Source organism: Cibotium barometz, chromosome 14 (assembly GCF_041138505.1).
Source record: "Cibotium barometz isolate CiBa-2024 chromosome 14, ASM4113850v1, whole genome shotgun sequence".
NCBI classification, from domain to species: Eukaryota; Viridiplantae; Streptophyta; class Polypodiopsida; order Cyatheales; family Cibotiaceae; genus Cibotium; species Cibotium barometz.
In genome coordinates, this window is record NC_141059.1 from 5,362,501 (window position 1) to 5,381,563 (window position 19,063).

The 19,063-nt window shown below is 44.0% G+C and overlaps 1 protein-coding gene across 1 annotated transcript; it reads right to left on the minus strand.

Annotated features, from left to right (window-relative positions):
• Window positions 1–5,837: 5,837 nt before the first annotated feature.
• On the minus strand, window positions 5,838–12,005 carry LOC147631595 (uncharacterized). Its single transcript, XM_086808113.1, has 4 exons — window positions 11,043–12,005; window positions 8,748–10,372; window positions 8,408–8,485; window positions 5,838–7,645 (listed from the first exon to the last, which is right to left on the minus strand). The coding sequence occupies exons 1-4, from the start codon at window positions 11,228–11,230 to the stop codon at window positions 6,510–6,512; spliced, it is 3,027 nt and encodes a 1,008-aa protein (XP_086664239.1). The 5' UTR covers window positions 11,231–12,005; the 3' UTR covers window positions 5,838–6,509.
• Window positions 12,006–19,063: the final 7,058 nt, after the last annotated feature.

A 19,063-nucleotide genomic window follows, 5' to 3' on the forward strand; every position in this document is an offset into this window, starting at 1 on the left:
TAGGTATATGAGATTAACTAGTGATTAGGTACTAATCTTTCTCCATAATCCCCTCCTACATTAACTCCTTGATTATCTCCACCTATTGCCTCCAAGAATATCTCCAATGAAGGTGGATGTAGGCGTGTGAATTATGGTTGCTTTATGATCTTGTTAAAAGAATGAAAAAGGCCAATATTAATACCTTAGTGACCTTTGAGTTTGAGCTCTACCAAGGGGATGTTTATGTGTTCATGTGATGGAGCATATCTAACATAAAGAATCAGTTACCTCTTGCCAGTTTGGATTGCATGCGAAGGTAATAAATAGATTCTGCTTACCTTCTGGACAAACAATGGCCATAGCATCCTGATAAAGCCAATACATTTGTTGAGGACCTCCAATGAAACTTAAAGGTAGCACTATTCAATTACCCAGAGTTTTACCTGCAATATTATCATTTACTACATCACCATACACCATGTCAACCAAGCCAAAGTAGACTTTTCTACGAAGATTCTTTTGATTTTTTTGAAGCTAGTGTAATCGAGATTCTTCCACACTACAATATGCATCAACAATATACTGTTGAAGAAATCATCCACCTCGCACAAGCAAGCATTTGTGTCATGGGTGAACTTGTAATACATAGGCATAATATTCTCTCTGAGTGATAAATTAGCCATTTTTCAATGATCTTTCAGAAATATCCTCTGGCACATCAACATAAGGAACTCTTAAATGACATCCATTATACCCCATGTGAAATAAGAGAACATATAATAGATGCATATCAGATCTATGCAAATTCGATATTCCTTGTTGACAACTCCCTTGTTTATAATATAGAGCAAAATATCACGATGACCAACATTATGATCATCACCTTGGCCAATCATAATTCCTACAACCTCCATTGCTAATGGAACTGAGTACTACCTTGACGTTATCTTAGTCTCACATATTGTCATTTTTTATTCCACACCGGGGTTCTCATTGAACATTCGACTTACACATTCTAAAGCTTGTGCAAAGGTATTGCAAGCATGCATCATGCGCTAAAGTGATTCAAGTATCCCAGAGTTCAAGGCATTCATTATGCTCAAACGATTTTGCAACTCGTGCTCGGTGTCATATACGTACAACTAAGCAAATTGAGATCTACAATTGCATGTTTCATCAGGTAGCAAAAGGATACAATCTAATGATACACAGTGCCATGCACATCAAAAGTATAAACACCACTATTGGCAACAAAATGTTAATCAATTTTTGCACCCAAAGATGCGAAAGCCAAAACATTATTGTAGGCACGAATGTTGGTACGAAATTTTTTACTAATGTTATCTTGTCCATTCAAAAGAGAACTCAATGGCTCATGAGGTGGAGGAAATGGAGGAAGAGAAATGCATCCACATCTACAACAAAACTTCCAAATATCTTGTCCATTGGTCCTCTCTTTTCTCTAGCGCTTCCAAATATAAGCACCACAGAAGTCACACTCATAAGTCATTGCACCCAAAAGTTGTAATGCAGCACTTGAATACAGCAGTAGACAGCACATTGAAGCATGTATCCCTTGTAAAGGAGGAAGGTCATGGAGAAAAACATGCCGTGGAAGGTTCTAACATCTACATTAGCATAGGCATCACATTCGAATACTGCATTTTGTCTACCATGATCTACGAATATGTAGCCATAATCAACTGCAACTCTTTGAGGATGCAAGTCACTTGCTTTAGCGATGACTTTATTCCTACCAAGGAATCGTAAGTATCTTCTGGGGTGACTCTCAAACTTTCACCCAAGGACATACTTGAATGGATACCATGAGCCATTTCCCTCACAAATGATTTCAACAAAGCCCTGTTTCTAGCGTTCTGACAGAGCAAGCACTCGTAGTATGGTCCAAGTCCCTAGAGAGTGATCTTTCAAAGCAATGAGAAACACGATCTACATTGGAGACCACCTTAGATCGCTTAGAGATGTGCCCTTGAAGTATTATACCTTCATTGCAACAGTCAGGAATTTCTCTCTATTATGTTGTAAACACATACCATTTTCTATTTGCATTGAGGCGCAATCATTTGAGTGGAACCTTAGTGTAGGTGGACAATAATCATGTAATACACTACGAATGTATGAGTCAAACACAACCCTATCTCTTTTCAAACGTGTTCTATTCCTAGCATTCTCGACGAATAGATCGGGTATTCTCTAAGAGATAACAATTGTTGAACTTATCTCCGCCGACCATTCTAAACAGTAAATCTTTTAGAAAAAACTCTCTCTCCAAGATTATCAACATGAATTTGTCTATTCTGTTTCATACACACATCACCTCTACCAAAGGTATCCCTTCCAACATTTTTGCCTTGAAACATTAAGGGATATGGCATGTAGTGGAGCGATAAGACCCATGATTAATTAAAGAAGAGAAAGAAAATATATATCTCCCTCTCAAAATTCTAAATACACACATCAAGAATTTAAAAAATGTGAAGATTTTGCTTGTATGAAGGTAGGTATATGTCATAAACCTATTGGATCTTTGCCAAGTTTCATCTTTTCTCGTGAGCATAAAAATCCTTATGCTCTTATCAAACAATAACGAACTATTCATATTTAAATATCATAAAGTCCAAAAATAAACATACAATTAATAAGAAAAACAAAAACAAAAGAAGCAAAGTTTTGGTAGCTTACCTCAAAGGACCAGGGAAGACCCAAACTATGCAACAAATAAGCAATATGCCAGCCCTATGGAAAGCTAAAGTACCTACATTGATCCACAAAGTAGAACAGATGAGAGCTCTTTCCACCCTCTTAACTTCATTTCACATTTTTCCATTTGTTGAAATCTATGGTTCCTAATCCTTAAAACTTACATATATGAAAATAACACACAAAATCTATAATCCTAAAACATTACATATATACTTATATAAAGATTATAGCAATGTCACAAATATTACAAAAACATTATAAAATCAACATCTAATGTTCTTTCTATATATATATATATATATATATATATATATATACGACCAAACCAAGCTTAGAAATCTCTCTCTCTCTCTCTCTCTCTCTCTCTCTCTCTCAATGTACATATAAGAGAGAAAAAAACCATAAAAAGAGAAATTTCTATAAAAAAACATTAAAAGAGAAATTCTCTATAATCTCCATATAAATACTAAGAGATTATATCCACATATATTAATCTCTCTCTCTCTCTCTCTCTCTCCACATAGTATCTGAGAGAAAAAAAGGACCATCATTATCATTCCAATAGTTAGAGCCCAAAGTTACAAAAAGATAATAGTGTCATAAGCATTACAAAAGGGACCACAAGCCCACTCATCTATATAGAACCGCTCTAATCAGGATAGGTTAGGTCCAATACTCCTCTTGTCGGATCTCAAGAAACACAAACTCCTAGGGTCGTGTCCAAACTCTGGAAGATGTCAAGGGTCCTATCCCCTAAGAGCCAAAATCAGCTCCTCCCCCCTCCCAAGCTGAGTACTATGTAACAGAAATTGTAGCCATGCCACTTCCGAGTCTGTCCTCTATCGAATCTAGCATGTTAAAATCCCCACCCATACACCAAAAATCCGCTTGCAAATAGCAGGGGCTGACGAATTGTACTCCATAAGGTGGCCTTGCCTACTGCAGCATTCTCGTCACATATACATTTAGGATGCCCACACACTCCTCTCCAATCTTGATGGCCACCCATTGAGCTTGTCGAGTGACAATGGTGTCTGAGTCAACCACTGCCAGTAATAGTTTCTCACTGATCGGAAATGCATACTCTACCCTGCGTCCTGAAGGGGCCAAAAGAATGGGACCAGAAGGTGTGACTCTTTCCCTACATGATCTTACTGCTGACTGGGGTATGGCCCTATGAAAGATGGTGCTCCTGAATTAAGTGTCAATGGGTCCACCAACTACTGCTCTATGAAGCTCCTCTCTAAGGACACCATGCCTTTGGAAAGCATTTTGGACCCCCCAAACCCTAGATGTTCCATGAGACAATCTGCACAACTAAGATTTGTGGGAGGCAGAACTATTGGAATTGCCCGCACTCAAAGAGTCTTAGGTGTGGGTTTAGATGGAGAGTAGTCACTATTGGTCCTAGGGAGAAGCCGCAACAGATGGGTATGAATCATGCCTTCCATGTGGAGACACTTTGTTTGAGTCCTGGAGTATATATAATCTGGACTCCACCTGTCACACAATGCAGGTATCTATAGGAGGGGGGAAGGGGTACTGCCACTGAAACATGAAGGAGCAACACCTGTAGGTTGGAGGACACCATCTCCCCTTCTTGATCTCTATGGCCCAAGCCATCCAACTCCATCCGAGCCAAGGCCTAGTCCATGCTCCAATCCGTCCCCAGTGCTTGTCATCCTTGAAAATGCAAGGCAAGAGGATAAACCGTAGCTTCTTTGATTAGCATGCAATGCAAGAAGCTAGTTGTATTGAATTCCCCTATTTTTCTTGGTGTGTTTCTTGTTCTTTGGAGAGAGAAAGCATTTAGAAAAATGGCAGGCACCTTTGAAATGCAGAAACACACAATTGTTCTGAAGCATCAAGGGAAAAGCCCAAATGAAATATAATGCATTCGCTTGTATCGTGAAATGCAAGGGCAGAGAGAAAAACCTAATTTACTTGAGCTTTTCCCAATTCATAAGAGAATACCTGCAGACCTAGAGTAGGGAAAGCCGAGCGGCATGGGCTGGTCAAGGTTTTGCAACAAAGAGATAGGATGGTGTTCTGTAAGCAACTTGAAGCTGCTGGCAATGCTGGGGCATGCCAATGTCCCAGGACATGATGCACTCCCTGTCCGGGCAGAACCTCCTCACAAACCATCATCCACACCTCGATAGTGAGCATGGAAAGCGCCACTTGCAGCTGCATCAATTACCCTTCCACCACCGCGTCCTGAATGGCCCTCATGGCCACGATTCGCCATTCGGCTGCAATCAAAATACAGAATCCAAAAGTTGCCCCACATTGGAGCAGCAGTGGCCAAAATCGTGGCAAATTTTTTGTCCTAAATCAGAGCAGAATCATCATTAGCAAAATTGCAGACATGAATTGCCCTAAATTGCCCTCAATCAGAGGCATTGCTTGCACAGAAGGCACACAAAGCTTACCTTCTCTGATTTGCCTCGATCCGCTGCTTCACACCACCCTGCTGATCTTGTCATTGTTGGGGAGACTATCTTGTTGAAGTTTCTCCTAAGTGAAAGCCGCATAACGGAGTGGGAGAGAGGGGGGGCCCTCTTGCATGCGAGAGAGAGCGAGAGAGAGAGAGAGAGAGAGAGAGAGAGAAGCGCATAGGAGAGAATATAAGGGCTGCATGCAGAAGCCGAGAGTTTTTGACATATTTTTAATAAATATACTATGTTTTTTAGCTTTTTTTCTTCAAACACCATGTCAACAACTGAAGCTTGCATTATATTTTTTGCAGCCACTAGGCTGCCGGCTGCAAAAAAGCAGCTATTTCCTTATATATCTTGTACTACATAAGCACCTTGATGATTATGTAACTTTGTGTGCCTGGTTATAATGAATTTATAATGATTGAGCACATGCATGCCAACATATACGAGTTAAAAGATACAAGTGAGCAGTTTGATAAAATTTGAAAGACAAATACTGATGAAACATGTCAAAGACCTGGTGAGAAGAGGCTTATATTTGACTAAAATTTGAAAGACAATACTGATGAAACGTGTCAAAGACCTCGTGAGAAGAGGCTTGCTTATCTTTGACTAAATGACAAAACACTGGTCAAAAAAACATCTACCCGACTGGGACACCTTCCACAACAATCAACCAATGCAAACAAATTTGCAAAAAAAGAAGTCCATGTTCTAAGCTGTTGTGTTGGCTCTTGTTTCCAACTGTAAGACAACCTTTACAAAGCAATCATTACACAAAGCGTTGTGCCATACAGAAAGACCTTCTCAAAGTCAATGCTGCAATACAAAAAGGTATTAAAACAGGAGAGAGGGTGAGCCTTGATTATTCTAAATTCTAATGCAAGAAGTAAGTCCCTCGGTTAGTCCATTATATCTACATATGGCCACATATTAATCACAGGCTGGCCTACACAGACATGCCACGACCAAACCTCGAAAAAAGAGGGCATGCTCGAGAAATAAGATCATGGGGAGCTGGAGCATTCAAGAGAAGACCAAGTCCAGAGGCAACTGACCATTGCGTACCTCTGCCAGATGCTTTGCATTACAATGCCAATGCCAAGAAACCACTGGGGAGCTGGAAATACAAAGCATTCGAGGGAAGAGCAAGTCCACAGAGAGGCAACTGACCATTGCATACCTCAGCCAGATGCTTTGCATTACAATGCCAATGCCAAGAATCCACTGATCAATAGACTTCTATGAATCATCGCGGTAAGCAGAGAGCGTTTGTGTTGCAGTTTCTTGAAAAAACCCATAATACAGACTATTTGAGCAGGTAGAAAGTGCCCAATCATGCCAACACTCATTGCTTCTTTATCAGTTATTGTCAGAGTCAGAGGCTACATGATTGGTTCCCCTGTATAAAACCTCCCTAATCCGACTGAAGATCACATTAACAGGAATGCAAGTGACCAAAGGGGGTTCCGAAACCTTGGAAGCAACAGGTTCTGTGCATTTGTCGCTGTGTTGGACAGCTATAGACGACAGCATCCTTGTTTTCTGAGGAAACGAGCCCAGCTTCTTCACAAGCTTCCTTCTTTCCACAGCAGACGAACAGCGGATAAGACAACTGCTCTTTCTCATCGCCCTGTTTTGGTGACTAAAAAGCCCTCGCTGTTGCTGTTTACCTGAAGCTTCTTGTGGATGGTCCGGGGACACAACAATGCGGCAAGCTCGAGGGACGCGTTGCATCGCAGTCCGTCGTGCAGTCCTCCACACTGGCTGCAAAGGAGGTTTCTTTGCTACATTTCCACTCAAAAAGCTCCTGCTTACACCACTCTGACCATCTCCATACCTTCTCTCAATTCTTTCTACTAGCACTGGGTGCCCCACAATAGCCTTTCCATTCAGCTTGCTCATAAGGGACACGAGGGGTACATGCTCACCTTGAAAAGTAGCCGTACCCTGAACTTCTAATGGAACATCAACCCAAGTGGAATTGAGGACTTCTGAAACATCAAGCGACCTTATGTTTCCTGCATCAACGCCTTCTTCTGCATTGACATTAGCTTTATATACGAGTTGCATAGATTCAAATCCATCCCCCAGTAACTCTTCCTCATCCTCCAAACTTGAGTCAGCTTCGAAAGTGCATCTCAGCATTCTCATAGGTCTGCCAATGCAATTGACATCACCTGGTGCCACTTGTACCTCTGTTTGAATCTCTTCAAAGTCATCAACCCAACCATTAGTGAGTGCTCCGACAGGTGTTGAACCCCACAGATTCCTACAACGGGCACGCGCCCTACGCCTTCCTTTGAGTTGCCACTTGAAAACAGTCTGCCCAAGAGCCATATTGTTGCATTCATCGGCAGGTGGACTTGCAAAGCCACAAACGCCAGTCTCAACATCAAGTCTTTCATTCACATTCCCTGCTGTACCAACACAGTCATGTGTCACTAGTTCAGCCTTTGGCTCATTCAGTCCACATGGATCATAGAAATTTGGAAGACCTGCAAAATACAAAACAAGTACATCAATTATTTTGAATGACAGCAAGATCTATCTTCTTCCAAACAAAAGAAACAATGAAACAAGCCTGTTTTTCACAGGCACGCACACTTGAAGCCCTCACCCAACCACCCACATGCTGCACACACATGCCCACCGCATACCCAAGCACCTGATCCACATGCACATCGTGGTAAGCAATGCCATGTCAAGCCAGAAGCAAAATCCATTGTGCCAGGTGATGGAACTCAGCCATTGTTAACCTTTTCAGAAGTTAACTGAGACATGCATCTCCTTTATCATGTCTGTCTTAAAGAAAAGACATAGTCACATGCCAATCTAGCCAACCTTCTTGTGTGTTAGCACGCTTAAAATGTAGGACACCACTGGCAGAGCGCTCTAACACATCTATCAAAAAGAACCTACCCGCTATACAAGATTATAGAAGTGATGTATATATGCTTCTAACCAGAGGGTTGGGGATATCCTTTATTGGCTAAAGAGTTCCCAGCGCCAGATTACATTTCCATAATCCCTTGTGCCAAGACATATCCATGACAGTCAGCCGATCTTCATTCTCAGAATCACAACCATGCATGTCCCATATCACACAGAACCTAGCTAGTTATTGCCAATAATAATTTCTGCTCCACTTTAGTGTGTAGTTATGTGGGTAATGAACTTAAGAGGACAAAAAGGGAAATCAGCCTTCCTACTATTTTATGATGCAAGGTTCACGATAACTTTGGAGTCACTGCTCTTACCCTCAATAAAAGGCTTTTGCTTCAAATGGCCACTGGCATCACGAACTCCCACAGCTTCACAAGGAAAGAGGGAGGACCCTGCAATCAAGACTCAACTTGAATACGTTCATCAAGGCATGCATATATACACAAACACATGCATGCATACATACACACATACATGCATGCATACACACCTATGCACAGATATATGCATACATGCATATAATACATATGCACCTATATGCACATACATGCATGCATACACACCTATGCACAGATATATACATTTATGCATACATAAATATTTCTTTAAAAAATGGAAATGGTGATTTTACTCTTTAATGCTAGGAATTCCGACCTGGAATCAGCTGAAACGAGTCAGCTTCATCTTCCCCTGTCAAGCGCCCTACTCTTTCCTCTTCTTCAGCAACAGCTGAGAGGCACTGCCCGGATGATTTGATAGAAACTTTCATGGAATCAACATTCATGTTATTTCTAGGAAAAAGCAAAGAGCCTTCCGCATCATATGTGCCTCTTTTACCAAAAGTTGAATTGCCCTCTAGCCTGTTGTTATAAAGAGAGTACATGGGTAGGGCATTGCTTCTTGGAATTACACTCTCAAATGGATACTCTGGTATACAAGATGGTTTGCTGCTGGCAATCTGCCCTCTCAAGCCAAATTCATTCACCAACTTTTCAGAAAGCACCTCCCTATGACCATAGTTTGACCACATGTGAAAACCTGGTGGCAGACCAGAAAAATTCTCAGCCATTGAGAGTGAGCTTGCCTTTTCGAATCCGGTATCATTCACACTGATAACAGAGCCTGCATAAGCTGATCCAGGGAAAAAAGAGCACCTTGATGCAGGCCCTCCTTGTAGAAGTGAGTCGACAAACGCTGATCCTGTCAAAGGAGCCACCTCCATTTGAGAGCCAGCATACAGATACGGCCGCCCATCACAGCAATTTGATTTCATATGATCAGAGAAGCTTGAACATGCTTTGTCCGTGACTAGAGAAGAATCAAGCATTTCATGCCTGGACCTAGGTTCAATCTGAGAAGCCTGCCAAGCTTCTGACCCACTCCCAGCTGTTAGAGACTTCAACTCAGATGGCCCCTGAAGAGGATTGTTGAGCATAATTGCTTTCTTTTCCTGCTTAGGCTGCAGAAGGACGTAACCATTTCTCCCGGCATTCAGAATGAAAGGCGGGACTTTAGAGCCCAAGTCAACAGTACCATCTCCAAGCTTCACACTGCTTTCCAGGACCCGAGTCAAAGGCCTTCGCCGGTCCCGCCTTTTATAAGCACTCTCATCTTCAATGGGGCCTGCTTGAGAAGATCTTTTCCTCTTGGAGACAGCTGCTGAAATCTTAGTGTCGATGGGTGCCAGACACAAAGCTGTACCTTTAGTGATACAGCTTGTCACCTTGTTTTCATCTTCTGGTAAAGACGCATGTGAAACATGCTCATAGGCAGCACTCCAACTCGCCTTTCTTTCTTTGGATGAGGCTATCCTCAGGCCAAAATCTTGCAGACCTCTCATACGAGGGATTGTTTCCGCAATGTCATCTTCCCAGTCTGCATCCACAAACTTTCTGTTCCCTTGCAAGCTGAATAAGCTGTCCAAGCTTGCCTGAGCCACATCAGCAGCAGATGACTCCGGATCCATAAAGTCGCTATGGAAATCAGATTGATGAGTGATTCCACCCACGTCGTCATCCAAAGCCATGTCATCATCAGCAAAGTCAGAAAGTTCTTTGTAATTCCGATCCAAAGAAAGACTTCTTCCTAGTAACTGATTCTGCTCAGCGTGTTTCTTCTCCAGCTCCAATGCATGAAGAATTGCATCTTCTTTTCGAGCATACTTTTCCCTCTTTTTGGGAAGCACGCTTGCTAGCGATCTGGCTCTTTCGATGCATTCATCAAACTCCCCACAGCGGAAAGCCTTCACCCGCCTGGACTTCTCAATATTGTACCAGTCCCTGCAAGCACATTAACAGACCAGCATATGAGCATCTACAAGGTACAAAGATATGCTTGTGACCATAATGCAATCAACATATAAACAGAGGGCAAACTATATACAACATACATGTATATAGCTATATGCACGTAACCATAATGTTATCAATATATGTGCATAAACCTATATATGCATGTACACATGAAGAATATAGCTATATGCATGTGGCCGAATTGCGATCAACATATATGTGCATAAATATATGCACGCAACCATAATGAAATCAACATATATATATTCATGCAACATCAATATATGCATGTCACCACCAAGTGATCCACTATAAGCATATGCATGTAACCAGAATGCACTCAACAGGTATGCATGTAATGCTTGAAAAAGAGATACCCGAAGTAATCCCAAAGCCACAATGGCAATGCACACATGGAATTGGGAAGGAAATGGGTAATCAAACATTGCTCAAGCCAATTATAACCTACCCATGAGATGGATCAACATACAGACAATATGGGATCATAATGCAAACATGAGGGGGAGAAAATGGAAAAAACATGTAAACAAAATGAAAACAGATACGTGCAAACAACCTGTGTGAAGATATGTAAACACATATATTGAAGGGCCGTGCATACACGATGAAATAAGCAAAACATGCAATGGGGGCTTACACGCTGCCATCCTCTCTGCCCAGGAGCTTGACTGGGGTGCCTGTTCTGGGGGACAAGAGGTGGGACCCAGGCAGCTCTTCTGGTCCCAGGATGCGGCCAGGCCACCATGAGCCATTCCGTCTTCTGACCCAAACCAGGGCCCCCACTGAACTGTCGATGTAAGGGTTAGTTTCGCTTGATCCGTCCATTCTCTCTGAAGACGACTAACACGATCCCTTCCTCCCACAGAAAATCACAGACATGGCCCCCTTTCACCCTGTAAAATGATCCCCAAACCCTGTATCCTTGCACTTTTTCCTCTTCCGATGCGAAACCCTAAGGCCTGCAGAAACACTATGCCTGCTATGTTGCATCCAACTGTGCAGTTTTGTCATTCTAGGGTTTCCATGCCCTGCAGAATGCACCCGTTCATGTCTGCTCGAGGACACGCGCACTGATTGCTTCTGCCAAAGGGCCTGCCTTTGGACCAGCGAAGAAGGGGTAACAAGCAGCCAAGACAAGCTCTCTGCAGAAACGACCATGGGAGGGCGCCCTACGGGCATAAACTAGGGTTGTTGGAAATTTTTAAGGGAAATCAGAACAAAATCGTTGGAGATTAGGGAAAGATTGGGGCATAAAGGAGCCAATTTGAGGATTATAGTGTTAAACGCAGAGATCACAGGGGGAAGTGCAGGAGGGACAGTTTCTACCGACAAGAGTTGAGCGATGGCCGAAAGAGCTCAAGGCGGTCCTGGATCTTCGGAAAATCAACCTCTTCTGCAGAAAGCGCAAGAGAGAGAGAGAGAGAGAGAGAGAGAGAGAGAGAGAGAAGGATGGGGTAAGAGAGAGAATGTACCATTGGAGGAGACGACCTGACTTAGTGAGAGAACATTTAAACCCACCCCCGGTCAATTCTGAACCCGGGTTACCATTTGAACCTTGGAACCCCCTCGTCGTAATTGGAAGTTGAAATATTTTAATGCTGTCGCTTGAACTCTAGGTTTTCTCCTTTTACTTGGGTTTATTGTTTTTTATGGACATAATACGGGAGGGTTCAAAGACTTCTTCAGCGATCCACGTGGCAATTGGAGAATGGCATATTTATTGTCCAAACAAGCAAGTTTAAAAGGTTCTCAACCTGACAGTGCTCGAAAAAAACCCGGGTTTAGTGTAATATCACCATCAAATTTTAAAAAATACTTGCAAATTTATAGCTTGAAGGTGCCAGCCAATACTTGCAAAATTTGAGGGAATATAGTACAAATACCTTAAAAATAGAAAAAACTCTTCATTGATAATTTCTTAATTTTATATATGAAGGTTTTCCAATTTTTGAGAATATAGTTTTTTTCGAGCACAGTTCTCAGCCCAATTAGACCGGACACATAGTAGAAGCCTTCTCTTTTCTCAAAGCTAGCAAGAGTCAAACCATTGAGTGGAGAGTCTTCCAATCCACTACTATGTAGGTCTTAACTCCTACAAAACCCTAGCGAGCATAGGTCCCTACTTGAAATTTGTTTTAATGTCTGAATGGTATGATTAGGCTACCAGAAGCCTTGAAGGTAGGTCAAAGCTTCTATGTGGAAGCTTGTGAACAAGGCCTTTGCGTCTTTACAAAAATAACTCGAAAAGGAGAGATCTCCTATCCTTCATGGGCATGGATGTCCCTATCCAATCCTTGCCTCATTCGAGTATTGTTGATCCCTTAGCACTTATAAATGGTCCCTTATTGTGAAACTCAAGAGTTAACTACTTGATTATATTGGCATCTACCACTAAACACAGTCTTACCAATCTATGAACCTTCTCCAACCTATGTTTGGCTATCTCATTGAGTATCAATTTACTAACATTAGATACTTAAATTTGTGATTTCCTTTTTACATCTCATGTGGCTCTGATGTTTTCAAGGGAGAATTTTATGGTGAACCCAATGACTTTTGTTTATCGAAAGTTAGCATGCAAATGTTTATATGTAAACAAGACTTGCCTCTTTCAATAGTTTCAACTAGGGCCTAGACATAACCTAAAGGGTATGCCAAAATAAGGCCTATTACACATCACCCCACCCATATTGAAATTACCATGAATCTAGCATAGGCAAGGTGGAAATGGCTTGGCCAAAGAACGTTGCCCTCCATTCCAAAAATTGCATGTCTCTTTTTTTTGCATGAAGATCCTAAATGATTTATTCATGGACCACTTTCAAATTCAACATTCTCATAATTGAGCACGTGAGCAGTGTTACATTTGTTAAGACTAAGCTTGTAAGTAGAACTTCAAGACTTTGATGATTATTTATTTTGTTGGGATTATGGTTAGCCAAATTTTCAAATTGTGATATGACCAATGCTATGTTCAAGTTTTCATGTGCTAGATACATTTCTTCTTTGTTTTCTTTTCACATCTCAACTTACCTTTTTCCTCACCTTGAAAAGCATGTGTATGTCCAATATAAACTTACAAACTTCGTATACATCACACCTCTTCATAACCTCCCATCATCACACCTCTTCATAACCTCCCATCATCACTCTTATTTCATATCTTTCAAAAGTGTACAAATAAGAGCCCTTTCCTTTGATATAGATGATAAGATAACCCTTTTGCCTCATAAAGCATACCCTTTTATATCATTCTTATTAGAATACCAAGATACATTGTATATATATTACTTTCATTCATCCTCAAACTTTGGTAGAATGTTCTTATTAGGTAAAATCTTTTTTATTTGAGCAGGGGTGGAGTGTGTGTGTGTGTGTGTGTGTGTGTGTGTGTGTGATAGTGAGATTAGTCATAGGCTAGGCTTGTAAGCGAAGTATGATCTCTCGATTAGGTGCCCAATGTGTGAACTGCTACATCCACACTCCACACATGCGTACGTGTGTGCACACACGCTTGCACATAGTATTGGATGAGGGAGTAGATATGTTACAGGACCATGGTACATGGAGATTAGATTATTCCACAAATTAAATTATAAAAGAAATAAACCATAACATCATAGCATAAAATCAAGAGCATGAAAAATCAAAGAACACAATATTGGGTGCAATCCCCCCCCCGGACGTGTGTGGCTCCACTCCCACACGCGGTATTCAAATCATATTTGTGGACAGGAAGCCAGTTCCTCCACACTCCACCGATTGCTCCGACCGCCGTCAAACTGCCGGTGCCCTCCGATGACACTGACCGCCATCACCGCTAGTGTGCTCCGATGCTCCGACCGCCGTCGGTGCTGCCCTCCGACTGCCGGTGCTCTTCGACCTCTCTGACCCACTGGTCCCCTTCGACATCTCATACGTTCATGGCCAACTCCGATGGCACTCATGGAGGCAACACCCCTCTCCATTTCCCAAGGCAGGGAGAGATCCTCTTTGAGATCCTAAGCACCATCTTCCTTTCCCCTCTCCCTTTCCCAAGGGCAGGGAGAGATCCTCTTGGAGATCCTCTTGAGCACCACCCGAGGAGGAGGACACCGAATGAGGAGTTAAGGGGAGCATTCTCTCGATAGCAGAGACAGTCAGGGACATACTCTCACAGAAGAGGACACTCTCTGGTGTATCACCGGGAGTTCTAGCACAGTCCTTTTATCAATGCAGAGTCTCCCTTGTATCACTCCTTTTTGGTATTGTGATGGTAGTGTTGTGCTCTGTTTTGGTGTTTTGTCTATCTCTTTGCGTGAGCGAGGTGAGTGAGGTGTGTGTGGTGTGAGTGAGAGGCCTGTAGGGGTACTGCAGTGCTAGGTGGTGGTCGGAGAGCACGGTAGACAGTGTAGAGCCTAGTTCTTGCATGTCTAGCCAGTGAGGTCGACTCATCCTTGGCGGGTATACTTCCCTGAGAGGATCCACGCTCCCTTCTCCCCCAACCATAGTGTTTGTGGCAGTTGTCTTCGAGTTCCCTAGCAAGGACCGACGGAGTCTTCCACATCTTAGACAAAATTTGGCGATCACGGTGGGACTCTCCTAGAGGTCAAGGATAGTCTCAAAAAAAATAGTTATTTTTTCTTTTTGGTGATTTTTGACCGTGGTGGGAGGAGTGTTGTGCATGCCCCCTAAGACTAGAGCTTCTGGAGGTGATTCACCCCTTCATTCTCCTCTTTGAACTAGTCGTAGGGTTCTTCCTCTTCCCTCAGCATCTTCCTCTTCTAACCCTATCTCCAGGGCCAGAGCCATTGGCTACTGTCCTTAACTGCGTGCAAGTTAAGCTACCAACCTTCAAAGGTACCATCACTAAAGATGTGGAAGACCATGTGCGGCGGTTCCTCTCACTATGTGTGACTCAAGAGGTCTCAAGAGGTCTCAACCGAGATGATGCACGCTTGGTCTTGTTCCTGAACATGCTGGAAGAAAGTGCCGACCGGTGGTACAGTCAATTTCCCATCAATCACTTCCCGGATTGGGCCACCCTCAGGCTACAGTTCTTGGCTACCTTTCGGCCAGGGAACTACTTCGACCTCATCACTCAAGAGCTTAACCAACTCTCCATGAAGGTGGGGGAGTCAGTGGCCCAACTTGTTACAAGAGCTAAAGTTTTGGTCGCTCGGCTACCCCAAGATCCTGGAAACTACATGCTACAACAGTGGGTGCTTCGAGTACTCCCTACTCAAACGGTGATGAAGATGAGAGAGACATTTCCACCCCAAGGCACCCTGCAAGACTTCCAAGACAGAGCTACACAATTGGAGAATGCTTGCCTCATGGCAGAGCGTAGTACCTCTTGGTCCCCAATTATCCCCGGCATGTCTTCAGCTCCTCCAATCATGCCTCTAGCTTTAACGGTAGCTTCTACATCTGCTTCCATGGACGAGCTAGCCAAGCTTAAGAAGGAGCTTGAAGATTTCAAAAGGTCACAACAAGAGGACGCGGCTGTGGCAATGCTCCGGAAGGAGATTGAGCAGCTCAAGATCCCAAGATGAGTCCATGGTGCCTGGTATGTAGCTCGCAAGGCCATCTTCCAAATGATTGTCCCTCCAAGAAATATTACTCATTTTGCTCAAAGGAGGGCCATGAGGACAAGGAGTGTTACTACCTCAAGGGACTTTGCCTTATGCAACAACAACTTAAGCAAGGTGCCTCCCCGCTTAATCCCTTTGCCGAAGACTACATGGTGACCCCCAGTAGTGCTTCAACTTCTTCCCAGGCTCCTAACCACTAACCAAACCCAACACCCTTCTTGAACCCTCAATCAGCCTAATCCCAATCTTATATTAACCCTGCCCCCGCTGGTCCCTCCTACTTAGCTACCCCACATACCCTTTCCCCCCCCATGGCTACTTTTGTACAAACCCCTCCACCGCCCTAGACCACTTCATCTCAACAGGGAGCTCAAGTAGCCATGGTAGCATACACCAATACCCCTCATCCCGGAGCAACCCTAACATACAACCCCATGTCTATGCAAATTCCATATCAAGCAAGCACTCTCCCAACCTATCAGCAGTACCTCCCACCAGTGCCTGTCCCACAAACACCTCAAGTGTATCAAAACCCACCTCCGGTGGTCTATGCGGCAGCCCCTCCAGTACCTCCGGTCGCTAACACATATGGGGCTCGGCCTAACCAAAGGTACCCCAATCGTTATGCTACCATTGTGGGGGGAGCGGCCACATGCAAGCTCAATGCACTGTACCAGAGGGCTTGCACCCATGCCTCCATTGCCTGGAGAGCCGAGACCACTACACCTGGGATTGTCCTAGAACCCCATTGGTTAACATGGTGGAAGCTGTGGTGCCATCTCCCAAGGTTGACACTCCAATAGTGGCAGTGGTGCCACCTCCCACCATTGCTGGCACTCTAATAGTGGCAGCCATCACCCGATCTCCCAGGAGCCCCAAAGACACCAACTCCTCTCCCTGATGGTGCAATCTACCCATCCATTGTGGACCAAGCTTATAAGGAGGCCATGGAGGAATTCATTCAAACACCACCCATGGAGAAGGAAGCGGCACCTACCTTAGTCATTCCACCAACCACCACACCTTCAAAGGCGGATGAGGAGTCTACCGAGCCCAAGGTTAGTAATTTAAGTTGGGAGGAAAAGTTGGCAGGATTAAAGGTGGAAATTACCCTTCCTCAGTTATGTGGTTTGAGCCAGGAAATAGGAGAGCAACTACTAGGCTTGGTCCAGCATTGGATGGATCTGAAGGTAACTAGGGGTGAAGCCACATCTAGTAGTAGTGGGCGACAGCCCAGGAGGCAGCAAGCAAGGGTACGCCTCACTGTCCCAGGAGTGGCCGATCACCGAAGCCCAAGGGTGATAGTCTCCGTGGGAGGAACTCAAATTACAGGAGCCATTGTGGATGGTGGTTCTGGTGTTAACATCATGCCCGAAGCTACTAGGAAAGTCTTGGGTCTCCGAATTACTGAGCCAGCTCCCTTCGCCATCCGAGTGGCAGACCAGAGAGAAGTGATGCCTGTGGGACTAGTTAGGAAAGTTTCGATCAGTTTTGAAGGATTAGTATGTGAAATGACTTTTGTAGTGTTAGACCTCCCACCAGCTCGAGGGGCCTATAGCTTACTCATTGGAAGGCCTTGGTTGAGGGCAGCTCAAGTGATCCATGATTGGGGTTGGGACAATTTGCATATCCCTAACCCAGAGGGGGGACAGTGACCTTGCCCTTGGAAAAAGGCCCCGATGAGAGTGCTCGGGGTACTACCCTACATGACATGATTCCCATTCGTGAGGAAGGACCCAATGTGACGAGGAAGAACAGGAGGAATGGCAAGGCTTACCAGTGGATGAGGCCTGGGATCCATTTGGTTCAAAGGGAGAGGTGGCAGAACCTCTATGGAATCGGTTAAATTCCTACGAGGGGTTCCAGTGCAACATGACAACCTTGCAAGAAGGTCTCTCAAGAGGAGTCATCAGAGGCACCTATACCCCCTCCTAGACACACCCGCAAGGAGAGGCGGGCAGAGCACCTCAAGGCTCGAGAAGAAGCCTTGCCAGTAGAAGAGATACCCGCTGGCTAGACGGAGGAACGCATTGGTGATTTCCCTCTACACAACACCCCAGCCTATGACCCCATAGCTCTCCATCAAACAGCACTCGGCACCGCTCCTCTTCCACCAACCACTTACCACCATGAGGAGGTGAGAGAGCTAAACTTGGGCACAACAGAGGAGCCATGCCCCATCTTGGTGGCAGCTTGGGTCTGGGAGGACCCTTCCACTCTACATAGTGGAAGGGTCTAGGAGGACCCTTCCACTCTGCAGAGAATCACCAAATTTTTCAAAGAGCACCAAGATGTGTTTGCATGGACTTACAAGGATCTCCCAGGGATAGACCCAAACATTTGCACTCACAAAATTCCACTCAAAGAAGGCAGTCAGCCAGTCAGGAAGGGCATTTACCGCATGAACCCAAAATATTTTGAGGTAGTGAAGAAAGAGCTGGACAAGATGGAAGAGGCAGGAGGTATCATTGTTCCCATTCAGCACTCTGAGTGGTTGTCACCTATTGTGGTGATTCCAAAAAAGAAGACCAACAAGATCAGAATATGTGTCAACTTCAGACCCCTCAATCAGCTCACAATCAAAGATGGGTCTCCTTTGCCTTTTATAGAGCGGGTTCTACAAGATGTGGTGGGCCATGTGCTTTATTCTTTCATGGATGGGTTCAATGGCTACAACCAGGTAGTAATTGACGAGAAAGATCAGCTCAAGACAGCATTTGTCACACAATGGGAAACATATGCCTACAAGATGATGCCCTTTGGTCTTTGCAATGCCCCAGCCTCATTCCAGAGGACCACCACCATGATTTTCTAGGATTATTTGAATGGTTTTTTACGCATCTTTTTGGATGACTTCTCTAACTTCAGTGGAAAAAAGGCACGCTTAGGGTGGTGGTTCTAGAGGAACACCTACCTCAACTCACTTTGGTGTTCTTGAAGTAGTGCAAGGTATCCGGTCTCTGCCTTAACCCCTTCAAGTGCCACTTCCTTGTGGGTCAAGGTGCCCTTCTGGGTCACATTATCTCGGCCGATGGTCTTTCCCCTGATCCAGACAAGATCATCGTTATTCTCAGGTTAGGCCCCC